At 33.4% G+C, this 16,693-nt stretch overlaps 1 protein-coding gene across 3 annotated transcripts in view; it reads right to left on the bottom strand.

The window, feature by feature from the left end:
* Nucleotides 1-16,693, bottom strand: part of Atl2 (atlastin GTPase 2) — a 54,151-nt gene that overhangs the window by 11,747 nt on the left and 25,711 nt on the right. For all 3 annotated transcript variants that reach the window (XM_027933485.2, XM_071601507.1, XM_027933486.2), the window contains exons 2-5: nucleotides 13,484-13,725; nucleotides 3,568-3,702; nucleotides 3,097-3,201; nucleotides 479-529 (exon numbers count right to left, since the gene is read on the bottom strand). In XM_027933485.2, the coding sequence (XP_027789286.1) occupies nucleotides 479-529; nucleotides 3,097-3,201; nucleotides 3,568-3,702; nucleotides 13,484-13,725 (533 nt within the window). The remainder of the gene's footprint in view (nucleotides 1-478; nucleotides 530-3,096; nucleotides 3,202-3,567; nucleotides 3,703-13,483; nucleotides 13,726-16,693) is intronic.

The raw sequence follows: 16,693 nt of genomic DNA on the forward strand, positions 1-16,693 counted from the left end.
ACTAATGTCCCCAGGGAAATTGACAGAGACATTTATAAAATTGTTCTATATCAGAGGACAAGCTATCAGAACTTTTAATATCATCTGAAAGCTAAGTATTTAATTTTCTAACACACAGGGTATATATTGAAATCACAGGCCTGGCAAAGTGGTGCACACCTATAATCCCAGTGACTCAAGAAGCTGAGGCAGGAGGATCACAAGTTCAAAGCCAGCCTCAGCAAAATCAAGACACTAAGCATCTCAGTGAGACACTGTTTCTAAATAAAATGCAAAATAGGACTGGGGATGTGGCTTAGTGGTTGAGTGACCCTTAGTTCAAACCTCAGTACTCAAAGAAAAAAAATGAAATCACAGGTCAGTTTTAAACCATATAATATTCAACTTTGTTATTACATCATAGGCTTCTAAGTATAAATTCACAATAACATGACAATTCAATTTTAAAACTTTAGCATATATTCTGAGACATACATACTTGTAAGTGTTGAAGATCATCTTCTTGAATATTCTGAGATAAATTATATACCTATTAAAACAAAATTCATTTTGTTTTTATTAGTGTCTTACTTTGAATACCCAGCTTGTGCATAATTTTCCTTGTGAAAATTAAGACTATTTTATGCCTTACCACAAATTAATCACTCAGCCACTATCAGTGGCATACAAAAAGGACTTTCTCTTTTTTCATAATAGTCAAGTGAAAAAATATTAAGGGGGAAGGAGTGGTGGTAAAATATGTGAAAATCAAGAATAAATGCATATACACTGCCTAAATTTGGCAGATACTTGACAAAAAAAGTGTACTGCAATAGCCAAACTATGGAACCAACCTAGATGCCCTTCAAAAGATGAAGGGATAAAGAAAATGAGGGCTGGGGATGTGGCTCAAGCGGTAGTGCGCTCGCCTGGCATGCGTGCGGCCAGGGTTCAATCCTCAGCACCACATACAAAGATGTTGTGTCCACCGAAAACTAAAAATAAATAAATATTTAAAAAAAAAAAAAAGAAAATGAGGTATGCAAACACAATGGAATATTACTCAGCCTTAAAGAAGAATGAAATTATGGCATTTGTCAGTAGATGGTTGAAGCTAGAGAATATCATGCTAAGTGAAATAAGCAAGTCCCCAAAAACCAAAGGCCAAATGTTTTCTCTGATATGTGGATGCTAATGTAAAGTACCTCTGATTTTCCCTGGGAAAACATTAGGCAAAGGAGAGCAAAGGGAGGGGAGGGGGTATTGGAGGAGGAGGGACAGTAGAATGAATCAGACATTATTACCCTATGTACATATATGATTGCATGACCGGTGTAATCTTACATCATGTACAACCAGAAGAATGAGAAGTTATATTCCATTTATGTATGATGTGTCAAAATGCATTCTACATTCACATGTAATTAGAACAAAATTTTAAAAAGTAAAAAAAAAAAATTAAAAATTATATAATAGGTTCTTTTTCTCCTCAAAGTTTCATGTCACGATAACTTAAGAAAGAAAACTAAAAAGTAAAGGTTGTTTATATACCATTTTTCCAAGCTGGTTAATGTGAGGGGCAAAAGTATATAACTGATCAGTGGGAATCTCATCTAACATTGACTCTACTATAGTTCTCTTTTTACTTAAAACTTATCAGTCTAAACAATTTTAACAGAAAAATTTTAGCAGCCTCTGGAAACTAACAAAAGTAACAGTAGGTGGCACTCTTGTCCTGTCCAGAATTTTCTGAAGACTTCCAAAGACAAAACAGACCAGAGCTATAGTAGAGGCTCTAAAGTACACACTCAGGAAAAGAGAAATTGGAGAAAAGATTAGTTAGGTCCAGTCCTTCCAAGACAGATCTTCAGAAGAGAACTCAGGCTATAATTGGAAAAGAATGGGCACCTACTGCTAAGAAATAACTTGTATCTAAGAAAATAAGGGTACTCCAAAGGGAGAAATACAGATAACTTGGAGGTCAAGAACACATATACTTGATGCTTATAAGTTCAGCAAACCTAAAATGATAGTCTCAAGTCAGTCTCAAGTCATAATTAATTCTAAAGAGTATTTTTAAAAGTAATTAATGACTGAGGTAATTAAACTTCAGATTTAAAGTAAAACCTGACAGTGTGACTAATCTATTCTTATCCATCCAGTGGACCTTAGCTTTTAGAAAACAGGTCCAGATCTTTTCATTGTCAGGGCCAGGCAAATAGTAAAGAGAGACAGAGACCTGTTTATCTTAGATCATTAGTACTTAGAATACTACCCTGGATATAATAGGTGCTAACAATTTCTTGAAAGAATAAAAGACAAGGTCAATTTGTTATTGATTTATCAGCTAGAACTTATTTAAGGAAAGAAAACTAACCTCCAAGGTCAGGAAGAAAGCAATAATAGATATCTAATCTTCTTGGTTTTGTAGAGTCTACAAAGCACTTTATGCATTATCTTATTTCGATCTCTTCTTTAACAACAGCCACACATGAGGTAGGCAAAATGGGTAAAACCCTCATTTTGCAGGTAAGAAAGTGGCTATATAGTTTTTAAGTTACTGTCCAAAGACAGATCTTTAAAAAGTTGAATAAACAAGAGAACCCCAAGTTTGAACCCCAATAATAAATATTAAGACACAGAACTCCCTCATTATAACTTAAGGCAAGGTCTACTGCCAGCTTACTTGAGGGGCTACACTATGATAAGGCAAATATGAAGAGATGGCTTCTATACTATTGCAATTGTGCCATTTTGCAAAAGCAGAGAAAAAAAAACAAGAAGGGAAAAAGAGATTTCTGAGGGTCCCAGATAGTATCACTTAGTGAGTAGTAGCCATTATGCCAGCCCTCTAAGGCTAAAAGCCTAGAGTCTACAAAAAATTCAAAGGAACTGGTTTCTGGTATATTGCTTCCTTTGTAACTATCCAAAATACAAAATTTCACATTATAAGCCAGAACAGTAGGCATGGAAATGTAAATAACCAATAAGAAATATCAATGTGCTCTTTAACTTTAATCATATTAAAATTTTTCTTCAATCAAAAGGCATTTTTGAGGAGCAGCTGAAGGTACCAGGATCATATAAACTGATGTCATCACTTAATCCCTATCTCACCTGCACAGAGCTGGTCATAGTGCTCAGAGCAAATACGGTTGCACAGTCTTTAATAGTTGACTGGCTATCAAAGGCACCCTGGGTATCCATTAGCAGCACAGCCACCTAGGAATTCAAAAGTTTATCATACTTAGTAAACAGTCACAAAAAACAAATATAAAAATCATATATTAAATGGTAAATTTCAAAAGCAATAATTAAATCAAGAACACTTATCTCTACACATTTTAACATAATAATCTATACATTAAAGTTGCCAGACATTAAGTTCTGTGTTGCTTTGAATTTTTTTTTTTGGAGGGGGGGTGCGGGGGGGTTGCTGGGGATTGAAACCAGAGCTTTGTGCATGCAAGGCAAGCACTCTACCAAATGAGTTATATCCCCAGCCTGTTCCTTTGATTTTTAACACAGAAAGTAGCTCAAGAAAAAATATAGAAGATTAAAAATAGAAAAGTATAAGTGAAATTTTACTTTTGTTCCATTAGGTCTGTCAATCACAAATACTTCATTCCAAACTTGTATGCCTGTTGTTTCTCTTTCACAACCACCTCGCCATGTAAAGCCGGTCAATGGTTCATTGTTTCCACCAATCCAACTTTGAGAATCCTGTTAAAGTCAAAGATAAATGTAAAATAAAACACACAAAAATCAAAAGAATAAAAAAACTTTAAAAATCACCCATTCCATATTTTACAGATGAGGAAGGTAAGTTCAAAGATAAAATACACTATGTAACATCATCCAAGTAGTTACAAAAGCAGTCCTAAATTCTATGTGGTTTTCTATAGGGATGCAGTTTCCTTCAAACCTGAACCTTCTCAAGTCAGTTCAAATTTCCACTCTGTGGGCTTTTAGGTGAGTGGGGTCACACCCATTTTACCCTCTTCAGCAAGATTTCCTACAATGTTTAAAACAAAAATCAGACACCAGCTATATCTTCTTATACAGAAAAGTAAAACTAAGTTTCAGAAAGAATGACTGTCAAAAAAGAGTATCACTCTCTTAGAAGAGCTTATATTAAATGTTTTTTATGATGCCTTGTTACCTTTAAAACATAATCAACTTTAAAAATGACCAAGTCTTAGGCTGGGGATATAGCTCAGTTGGTAGAGTGCTTGCCTTGCATGCATAAGGCCCTGGATTCAATCCCCAGCACCACCACCAACAAACAAACAAACAAACCAAGTCTTGTTTGCAACCTGATTCAAATGATCCAAGAATAAAAAAGCCTTACTTGAATGAACAGAATCTGAACCCAGACTGCATTATCAGTTGGGATAAATATGATTGTCTGATATGAATGATGTCATGGTTGCATTAAGAAATAGCTAAAAGAATACTTGTATGTTAGATACTCAAGTATTTGTGGTAAAAGGATATGCCTGGCATTTAATATTTCAAAAGGCACATATACACATACAGAAAACAGATGAAAGAAGACCAGCAAAATGTTGATGTATATAATGCTGGGGTTCATAATGCTATCCTCTTTAAACTACAGGCCGTACTACTATAATTAAATATGATGGGGCTGGAGGTACAGCTCACTAGTAGAGTGTTCACCTAATATGTACAGGCACTGGATTCAATCCCCAGCACCATAAATAAATAAGAAATAATATAACAGTTAATAAATCATAAGGTAGTTTATCTAGAAAATTAAATGTGGGACATAAATGAATACCTTTGACAGATGTCAAGATGACTATTTTAGTATACTTAAAAGTCCTTTAATCAACATATCTCCAAGGAAAGATTTGGTTTCAGAAATACTTCTGGTAAGCTTTAATATCTAATCCAAAATAGATTATAAAGTTCAAATTACTGGTAGGAAGATGATGTTTTAAAGCAGGATCGATGAAGGATGAAACAATTCAGGAAGAGCACGTATAAAGTGGCAAAAATAAGTCATCCAGACCATAATGTAATATGACAATACAGCCTTAAACTTTAAACAATCTATAATCATCATTTCACAAAACTCTCATCTCGAGTAGGTTACCAGTCTTATATTATAAGTCATAAAATTCTCTATTTGTTTTCTTCAGGTTCCAATAACTTCAACTAAAGGCCCTCACCTCTTCTGGTTACAGACTGCCACATGGTACAACTCCATTCATAGTACATACAATAGAACCATATTTCAAAGTACCCTTCCTGAGGATAGACAACTGGTAGTCCTGCCCCTGGCCTATATTTTAGATGCTCCAAATTGTTCTTGTACCTCTTTGCTGTACTCTACCCCAGTTCTTGTCACAGCTAATTTTCACAAGAAATGTAATCATGTCATTGTCTTTCTAAAACTCCATCTATCGCTTCCCCATTACCTATAAGACCATCCATCCAGAGACCTGTTTCATAACAATGCCCCTTTAATCTATTTTTTCTCTGTTTCTGATATTCCCAACCAATACTTACATATCCAGTTTCTACCATATCCCTCCACCAAAAAAAGAAGAAGAAAAAAATATCACCATTTCCCAAATGCATACACTGTTCAGCCATCAACACCTTTCTCTGCCTAGATTCAGATTTTTTGACATGGTGGGGGAATCAGATGCCACATGTGAGAACCTACTCATTCTCTCGAAATGTCAAAGAAATCTGGTATTGAATGAACCATTTTTAAAAGGTGTAACCTACACAAATAAGTTAAAAGACACTATCCTCTTAGAGAAGTCTACTTTTAGTCATATTTTACTTATCTTGCTTCTCTATATCTTCTCTAACAAAACTACTTCTCTAAACAAAATTACTTTCCATGACAGCAGTTTTGTTTCATTCTCATGAATTCCCAGCAGGTCAAATAGTGCCTGGTTTGTAGTTAGGTATTCAAAACATTAAAGTTTTGTGCTCCCTTTTGAGCATGGGTAATAGATGCAGAAGAAATATGAGCTTCTTTATTATTCTAGAAACAATATAATTATGTAGACAAAGCAGTAAAAATAAAATTTTTGAACTATGGATGACTAAAGTCATAGGCTAATGTGCTTGTTAACCCCCCTTCAAAAAAAATTTTAAAAGAATTAGTGTCTCATAAAAATCTACTATGTATCATTGCTTCTTAGTAAATGGGAATATTGTAAAATATTCAATGGATTAGTTAATAAAACGATAAAAGAGGGCTGGGGATGTGGCTCAAGTGGTAGCGTGCTCGCCTGGCATGCGTGCGGCCCGGGTTCAATCCTCAGCACCACATACAAAACAAAGATGTTGTGTCCGCTGATAACTAAAAAATAAATATTAAAATTCTCTCTCTCTCTCTCCCCCCTCCCCATTCTCTCTTTAAAAAAAAAAGATAAAAGAAAAGGTAAATCAGAAAACCAAGTTAATCAGATTTTCAAAATTTTGAAATGTTATTTCTCTAACATACTGAACATTAAAGCTTTCATAAAATACATTCATTCATCCATTCACTCACTCATTCAACAAATCTACTGAACCTCTACCAATTGCCAGTCACTGTTCTAGATTCTAGAGATAGAGCAATGAACAAGAACAAAATTTTTCCTCTCCAAGAACATTTTAGTAGGTTCTAGAGACAGTCTCAATGATTATGTCTCAAAAATTACAGACCCCATCTCAAAATTTATTAAATTTATTAAAAGCAAACATTGGAACTTGAAAAACACTAATCTGATTCCATTCACTACTACAGAGAAAAAAAAACCCTCAAAACTCACAGATTTCCAAAAGCTACCTTATTCTTTCAATTTAAAATAGTAGGAAAAGAGGAGATCTTATAGAATAACTCTCAATTGCAAAAGGCAATCTGAAGTCATCTGAACTTCAAATGTAGTCAAATAGTGGAATAAACACAGCACATGCCAAAAAAGGCTTGTCTTTGTAACTTACCAGCAATAAATAAACTCTAAATAGTAAAAAACAAATTCATATTTCACCAAAGGAACAGTAATTGTCTGTAGCAACAAAATGAAACAACAGCTATATAAGCTTTAGACCCAGAGTTTGGTAGCCCAGACAAGCCCAGAACCATCAGAACACACCAGCTTCCCATTTGCTGACTCCTTCCACAACAGCCAGGCTAAAAAAATAAAAGTCCATCCAGAAGCCATAATAACTCAGCTTGGATTGGAGTAAAAGACAAAAAAGTATAAAACTAAGACCCAATTAGCATTACAATAAAGGAGGAGATCATCCCTAGTTAAAAGCCCCACAAATGAAAATCCTAACCTGTATAAAATAAGTACCTATTCAGGAGACAGGTTATTAACACTCAATACCCAAACTGGTGGAGAGAACTAGTATATACATTCTAACCATTGATTGTAGCTTAGTATTTTCAGTTGAATGTGAGAAAACTCAAGTCCCAGAAAAAAAAACATGGAACATTAATTCTGAAATAATTAAAATGTGTCTAATCTTACTGATCTCCCATCCCTGCCTCATGTCCAACTCCTCTTTCCAGGGCTGGACAAATAGTTGGCATTACAACTGACCCGGGTCACAAAGTCAAGCAAAGAACATTTCTAAGAACTTAGAGATTTGCTAAGGAGAAATTTAATAATGTAAGTTCTGCTTAAATGCATCTTTGACCATGAAGACATTATGCTAAGTGAAATAAATCAGACACAAGAAGAGAAATGTTATGTTTTCAGTCATGAGTTGCTTAGAGTGGTCAAGCATACAGACAGAAAGTAGAAGGGTGATTGCCAGGGGCTGAGAGGAGAGGAAAATGGATTTAGCATTTAAATAGTAACACAGCTTTAGTTTGTGAAAATAAAGTCCTCAAGATGAAAGGTGGTTGGTGATAGCTGCACAGAATTAATAAATAAATTTAATGCCTTTGAACTGTATTCTTATAAATGGCTAATGTGGTGAATTTTTGTTTTGCCTATCTTACCACAACTTAAAAACAAAAAGGTGGCCTTGAGGGGTACCAAAACAGAAAAGGGAGACACCACCAGTTATTAAACTGCTATCTAGCCAACTCCAACACCCTCTAACAAGCCTACAATTTTTATTTTCCTTATGGACTTAAAATTCTGATCAAATTTTGTTTGTTTCTCACATTGGTAAAAATGATAGAAAATTCAAAATTTCAGATTATCACATAAGAGTTACAATGCTTCACTTAAAACAAGTGAAATATTCCAAAGTAAATTCAATTGAAATGGTTAAATGAATAAGCTAAACCTCTAGATTAAATCTGGAAGATAGTTCAATGAACTAATGAACCAGTATAAAGTATAATAATGTTTTAAAATAAACAAAATCCACACCTATCAGAATGGCTAAAATTTAAAAGATGACATTTACAAGGAATACAACAACTATAAGTCTCCTATATTGCCTAGTGCAATTGGTGAAACCTCTTTGCAAAAATATTTGGCAGCCACTAGTAGAGCTAAAAAGGTATTTTGTCATATGACCCAAATTTCTACTCCTAGATATAAACCTAACAGAATTGTGTATATTCCCAAGTAATTCTTAAAAATTATATATATATATGAGAATATTCACAACAACTTTATTTAGAAGAAACAAAAACTAGAAACAACTTACATGTATATCAATAGAGGATGAGGTAATTAAATTGTGATATATTCCTCCAATGAAATATCACTTAGCAACAAAAAGACATTTCTGATGCATTTAACAACACAGATAAATCTCTTAGACTTAATGTTAAATAAAAGAAATCAGACACAAAATATACATACTTTTACAAATCATGTCACTTCCAAAATAGACAAAAATAATCTAAGATAATAAAAGTCAGCATAGTGGCCTTTGAGAGCCGGAATAGTAATAACTGGGAGGAGAAATAAGTGAGTCTTTTAAAATGCAGAAAGTGTTTTGTCTTGATTTGAAGTAGTGGTTAAAAAACATACTTATTTAAAAATTAACTGGCTATACTAAGGTTTATGCATTTATTGCATTTAAGTTATAACACAATAAAAAAATAAAATGACCAAGAAGAGGCTTTTTAAGATATTTTCTTCCTCCAAGTACATTTCTTTCTTGGAAAAAGAACATGAAACAAAACAAGTTTTTCGTCATGTATTCACACATTTCCCATAAGTCTTACAACTCAGACACTGTTAGCCTTGGAGAGGAAAGTGAAATTAAATTCAACATCCATAGGGCTGATTCATACATGTTTCAGGTGAGTTATATGTATTGCATATGATGCTTAAATATAGTTTTTATTCCTGCTCTTTGGCAGCATTCTAGAAGCAAGTCCTTAAATAGTAAAGAATAAAAACTACATAAAGGATAGTTTCTTTAAAATATCTTCTGAAAATATGCTATGGAAAAGTCAAAACTCTTATGTACCAAACAAAGCAAAGATCCTTCATTCATTTTGCTTGGAAACTAGTGAACAGCAAGAAACATTACTACATTTGCACTAGCACATGTTCTTCTGTCAAGTCTATTTCAGCTTCTGAAGTAAACAGTGAAAAGCAAACATTTATAAAAGAGCAATATAGTGTAGGAACATCCTATATGGAACCTCTACATACTGGAAATATGTGGGGAAATAATGAAATTGGCCTTGCCACTTAGTTTAAACCTCATTTCTTAAACTAAGCAAGTTAAAATTTAACTAATGCTAATATTAGTAATATTAGCATTAGTAAAATACTAATATTACTATGTAGAATTATTATGAATACTCAATAAAATAATACCTGTTAAGTGCTTAATAATCACAGTACCTAGAATTCAATGAATACTCAAATACTGTTATATGAAAAGACACTGAGGAAGAATATATCTTCATCTATGAAGTCTTCTTGCCGAAAATGAATAAAACCTGATTCTGATCAAGTCTATAGAATCAACACCAATGGGATAAAATTAGCAAATCCAGAAATGTGCAGCTCTATAGCACAATTGGTCTTTTCAACAAATAACTTGCCAAGAAAAATAGAAACAGGGCTTAAAACAATTTAAAAACATCAAGTCATAATGTAGATCTCATCTGGTTGGATTCAAACTGTTAAAACATAAAAAGCATCTGTAGCAAGTAAAAGGTTGTAAACATTTCACAATATTAAAAAATTATTACTACTTTTCTGTATGATGACATTATTATAATGTCCTTTTCTTTAAGAGACACTGAAACATCTACAAATGAAATTATATGCTTGGGATTTACTTCAAAACAACGCATTCAGGTGTGGAGTCAGATTGATAAGAGTTCATGATTTCTAAAAATAAGAATGTGGGCATTCATTATATGATTGTCTAATCTGACATGTGTTTAAAATTCTTTTTTTTTAAAGGAAACTTTTTTTTTTAAGAGAGAGAGAGAATTTTTAATATTTATTTTTTAGTTTTTGGCAGACACAACATCTTTGTTTGTATGTGGTGCTGAGGATCGAACCCGGGCCACACGCATGCCAGGCGAGCGCGCTACCGCTTGAGCCACATCCCCAGCCCTAAAATTCTTTATAATAGTTTTTAAAAGAAAAAATAAGAAATGATATAAAGTAGAAGCAACTCTGCATAGAATTAAGATCACTAGATAAGTTCAACAACAGCTATCATTTACAGTGTCAATATATTAAGCACGGTATTAAGTATTACATATATTACATAATTTAATTCAATACATTAATTTTTGATTTCTGTAAACTGATTCCAGGAATTGAAAGTACTTTTATGGTAGCCATGTGACAAGTTGATCAGCTTTTTTCTAACAATTCCTATTGATACTAGAGTAATCTATTTCACTTTGAAAACATGTCACAAAAATCAGCTAACTAAAAATAATTAGATCATCAACAGATTAATGGTTAAATAAAGCACAATATCATCAAACAGAATATTAAAGCAACAAAAATAATGAACTGTGAGATGTGTACATTTTACAGTAAGAACTGTAACAAAATAAGCCATATATAGAATATCTACAGTTATGATTTTATTCCTGAGAAGTTCAAAAATGGGAGAAAAGAATTTATGATAAGAGGTTCAGAATAATAGTTACTTGAGGGGATAAAAATTAACTGAGTGAGAGAACAAAGAGGGATGCTCTATATCTTCATCTGGGTGGTGGGAATATGAATATCAAGTAGTAGCTCAAAAAGAAACCATAAAAAAAGGTATTAACTTCACAAGAAAATGAGACCTAAAAATCAGAATTTCCCCTATATTTAGAGATTTAAAATAGAAATCTCAAAATAATCTTAAGATTTTAAAAGCTTGCTACTGAAGTTTTTGAATTTTTCTAACAAAAAGCTCACATTCAGCCTTATGTTAGTATTCCTCTACTAATTACTCAAAATAAAAATACTCATCTATTTCTAAACTATAAAGTAAAAGGTTTACACATTTAGCTCCTTTAGTGAACACACACTTACATAAACTGACTCATGTCAGTAGAGAAGACACTAAAAGATGATACAAACTGCTGCTCTTCTACTTCTCTCAGCTAGCATATCATCTTTGCAGGTATATAGGTTGAGGGAAAGTATTCAAATCTATCCCATTATTGGTTTTCCTTCTTTACTTACATCTCATGGGAAAAGATCAGTATGTGATCCCCCAAATCAGACACTATGTAATATAATTTCTGATTAACAGAATAAGGTGACTTATATCAGAAATTCTATATGAAAACTCTATAAGTTAAAATGCATAAAGATAATTTCACCACAGAAGCCAGTAACTAGGTATATAACCTTCCTGAGGTCATCAGAACCTTTCCACCGCTTCAGTGCCTCCTCCAGAAAGGGGGAGTTCTGTTAGTTCCACGATTGTGAATGACAAATGTAGGCTGCTACTCCTCCTCTAACAGTCACTAATTTGACCAGAGATGGAATCAGAAATGCTACCTGAGGTGAAACTTTTCTGTCATTCCTAGACAAGCAATCTAAGCTTCTTTCCCCTTCTAACATTCTACTTACTATCTGTGACCTACTTGGAATCAAATACATTTACAGTGAACAGCTCAGAAACAGATAAATATGAAATACACAAGAAGTTAAGGAGTTAAAAAACATCAAAATTCTTTAATATCTTCCAAATTATAGATTTTTTTAAAAATATGCCACTATTTATACATTTTCTATTTCATATATTAAGCTCTAGAAAATAAGTCTAAATGAAAAATCGTTAACATTCCATTCCTAATTTCCTAAACACATAAAATGTCATTCATTAATATGAACTACCTTCTTGATACTCAGGCATACCTGAAAAGGTCTAAAGAGATACCTATAAAAAGACTTTAGTAAAAAGCTTCTTGGGAAACCAACTGGGAAAGTTTACCTTATTTCAAGGCAAACTCAGATTTACACAGAACTTAAAAAGATGAACACTCAGATAATTACATAATTCTGTTAAAAGTTTTATTTCTAGTGGCTTATGTCAAAAATTCCTGTAAGGCCACCTATCCTAAGTGTTCCACTCCAAAATTTTCAAATCCTTCTTCTTGGTCCCTATCAAACTTAATCCCTCCCACTTGACTCCAGCTTTTAGAAAAACACTAAGTCAAGTGGTTTTTATTTTTTGTTTTGTGTTTGACTTTGAAAGTCAAAGTCAGGGAGAACATAGTAAATATTTAAAAGCAAAAGTGTGTAGAGGGAGGGAGATTCATCCGGCAAACAGACATCAACAACACACAGTAGCATTAAGTACTGGAGACAGGATAATCAATGTAAGTCCCACCACTAACAAAAAGGTAAACCAGCCAGAAAACTGAAGTAATATTAATAAAACGTGCCATGAGAGCTGGGAAGAGAATTAACAAACTTGGACATCAAGAAAGGCCTACTATGAAAAGATTAGCAAAGAATAGGATATTTGAGAATAACATGACATACTAGGAGAAGAGCAAACACTACAGTATACTTGATGTAAGGATGCAAGCAGTAAGGCTCAGATACCATGGAAGGCCATAGAAGCCACTCTAAGGAATTGGACTTTATTCACTAAAAGTGACTTATTTGAGAAACACAAGTATACTTTTGCAAGTTTCTATCAGAAAACTTCACTAACAGTAAAAGTATCTAGGAAGATGAAAGTGAAGAAATAATAAAAAGGGAGACAAGATAAGTAGTACTTCCAATATTTTCAGGATACACTCAAACATGTTGGACTACTACTATACTGCCTAGAATATAGAGGTTCAAGCATATGCATCAATATGTATTATGTCCCAAAAGGAACAACAGAGATAAAGAAGAATCAAGAGCTCAAACTTACATTACTGTCTTAATAGAGAAGTCTAATTAAAGAACTATATTTCTGTAAAATTAAAGAAACAATACTTGTTTTATATATATATGTGTGTGTGTATATATATATATATATGTATGTATATATATATATATGTATATATATATATTTTTTTTAAATAACTGGTTGGCAGTTATTTGTTTTGATTAGGTTCAACTTAAAAGACACTATTCACCTTGTTATACATATATCTAAGCATGAAGTCCAGCAGAAATGATTTCCCTTTACGAAAAGCTCCTGCCACAGATACCACAACTATGTTAAGATCTCGTATGTGCTCCTGTAGCAGTATCTGCTCCAAAGCTTCTTCATCAAGCTCAAAGTTATGGTCATCTTCATGAGCAAGGACAATCTGTACTGGACATGGTTTCTTCATAACCTCAGAGTTTACTAGGTCATCATCTTCATAATCCTCCCCTAGAATTTTAAAAAGAAAGAAAGAAATTACTTTATTCCCTGTATTACAAAACTTTTCATTAAGAACCACATCTACAGCCAAAGTTCAAATGCACCCCCCACCACCCGTTCTCATCTGAGAATAATTTAATAAAGAGAGAGTCAAGTACTTTTGGACTTCCCGCTCCTTCTGTAATAGGACAAAGAATGCTGGTCACATTTACCCCTTGAGCACTGCATCCTTCTGTAAAGGCTTTTTGCTACTGTATGCACCAAGAAAATACAAACTGACAGGGAATAAAATCAATTTTTCCTGATACTTCAGATTCCAATTTTCCCTGGAAAATTATTCTACATTACAAAGACTAAAACATATATATGAATTTTGAATGTTGGAATTTTGAATATATGAATTCATTCTGGAATTTAAAGGGCAAAGATAAGGTTCTAAGAAGCTTCCAAAAATGCCACCATAAAGCTAAGTCCCTAATTTTGTAAGAGTAACCTAATATGGCTGAGGATATAGCTCAGTGGTAAAACACTTGCCTAGCATTCATGAGGCTCTGGGCTCAATCCCCAATACAAAAAAAAAAGTAACCTAGTAGTATAGCCGTTATTAAATTCTTTATAAAGGAAGTCAACAACACTATTTCAAAATGTGCTACAAACAATGACAATGCATTATAGAGAGAAAGAAACTTACAGAAGCAAAATTTGGGGAAGTAAAAGAAATCAATATTTAATTAAAGAAGATATTATCACTGTTTCATTGTCATACCACTATAGCCAAATATGTTATTTAAATGCACAAAAAGTTGGGGCTGGGGAGGTGGCTCAGTGGTAGAGTGCTTTCTTAGCATGCGTGAGGTGCTGGGTTTGTTACCCTAACCACATTTTAAAAAAATAAAAATAAACTAATAAAATAAAGGTATTGTGTTCATCTACAACTTAAAAAAAAAATTCAAATAAATAAATAAATGCACAAAAAGTTGACTTTCCAGGAAAGACACAATACAGTTAAATTCCAAGTTAATATATCATTAGAAAGTCCAGATAAACAATAAAACAGTATGCAAATTGTGATTAAAAGCTTCCAATCTTAGTCAATGGTTAAGATCACAAGCCAGAGGGCAAAACTGCCTCAGGGAATGTCACAGCTTCTCTGTTTTCTCATCTGTAAAATGGGGATCATAACAGCACCTCCCTCACAAAGTTGTCATCAGGATTACATAAATTGAAACATATATGGTACATAATAAGTTTATATAACAGTAGTTTTAAAATAACCAATCCAACAGGAGAGGCTTTAATTTACACCTTGAAATGCCAAAACACTACAGTAATTTTCATCTGCCCCGTAGCTATGTACTACACCACCATATACCCATTTGCTCAGGCACAAATCTGAGAGCTGTCCTTGAAACACCTCTCCTTTCCATTACTCCTAAATTTAATCAATAGCCACATTCTTAACTTCACCTTCATGTCACAATTTCTGTTGATAGCATCTCTATTCCCATCACCACTACTTTGACCCACTTAGACTGTAGTACCCAACTGCTCTCTGTCATTAAGGCACTTACTCCCTTCCCCTAAACCAATTCAACCTCCAGAGTAGGAAATAAATAATGTAGTCAAATGTAAATTTGATTGTTACTCTCTTTCTTAAAATCACTGTTACAGAAGACTAATGATTAAAATCCTATACACGCCTTACAAGATCCTGTACATGCTACCAATCTCTGGCTGCATTGGTGCTACTTTCCCCTCTTTAAACGAAACTAGTCTTTTTTTTTTTTTTTTTAGATACTTATGCCATTAAGTTCTCTCTAGACTCAGACTTTACTTGTGGCATTTCTCTGCCTGGAATACTCTTTCCCATGGTGTTCCCCTAATCAATTCATATTTATTCATTAATTCTCAGTTTAAATGTCATTTCCCAAGAACAATAATCTTCCCTGAGACTCCTAACCAAGTTTAGTCCTTCTATATTAATACAATATTTTAATATTTATGTAAGTACATATTTATTATGTCTCCCCTTCTATAGTGCCAAACCACTGCTTGAAACTCAATTATTATCGTCCCACTATAACCAGAGTATTAAGAAAAACAAGCCAAAAAAAAACAAAAAACACCCATGCTCTAAGTTCCTTACCACAACCTCCACAGTACCATGTGATCTGACTCCTGCCTCCCCTCTTATTTCTTATTACACACCCCTGTTCATTCCCAAAGCCCTGGGCCATTTGGACTTCTTCTTGTTCTTTTAACAGGATAAACCCATTTCCCACCTTAGAATCTTTGCCCAAAACTTTTACCTCTGAATGGAATGCTCTATCCCTAAAAATTCACGTGGTATCTTACCTCCGCCCCACCCCAGGCCTCAGTTCAAATGTTATCTCCTCTGTGTGGTCTTCCCTGTCCACTCAATCCAAATAGTGACCCCATCCCTAACACTTTAAAGGGTTTTTTTTCATAGTCCTTTTCAATATCTAAAATAACCCTTTTACATTTATTTACATTTGTATCTTCTAGTGTTCAACACTAATCATCTTGTTGATCACTCATTCTATCTTCCAGTACCTTAATCAATGCTTAACACTTAGCCTAGAAGATGCTTAATACTTTTTGAAAGAATATATTTAAGCATTTCACTCAGAAGTCTTACATCTACCATTATCTATTTTAGAAGCAAATGTAATAATTAATTAGTTTGGGGAAATCAAAGCAAGTCAAGAGTAGTTAAGGGTATTGACCACAAAATTACAATGAAAACTGATGGTTCCACAAAGTAAAACACTTTGATTTAAAGGAACTTAAAATTAGTAAGTACTAAAATATCACAACAACCAAATGTGGAGATTGGTGATTTTGTAAAAAACCAACAATTTTGTTCTTGTTGTAAAGAAAGCATTAGTTTTCTTTTTTCCTTAATTGAAAAAGAGAGGGGGGGAAAACCCTAGGAAGAAAGCCTTTATTAACATAA

This window comes from Marmota flaviventris, chromosome 14 (genome assembly GCF_047511675.1).
Source record: "Marmota flaviventris isolate mMarFla1 chromosome 14, mMarFla1.hap1, whole genome shotgun sequence".
NCBI classification, from domain to species: Eukaryota; Metazoa; Chordata; class Mammalia; order Rodentia; family Sciuridae; genus Marmota; species Marmota flaviventris.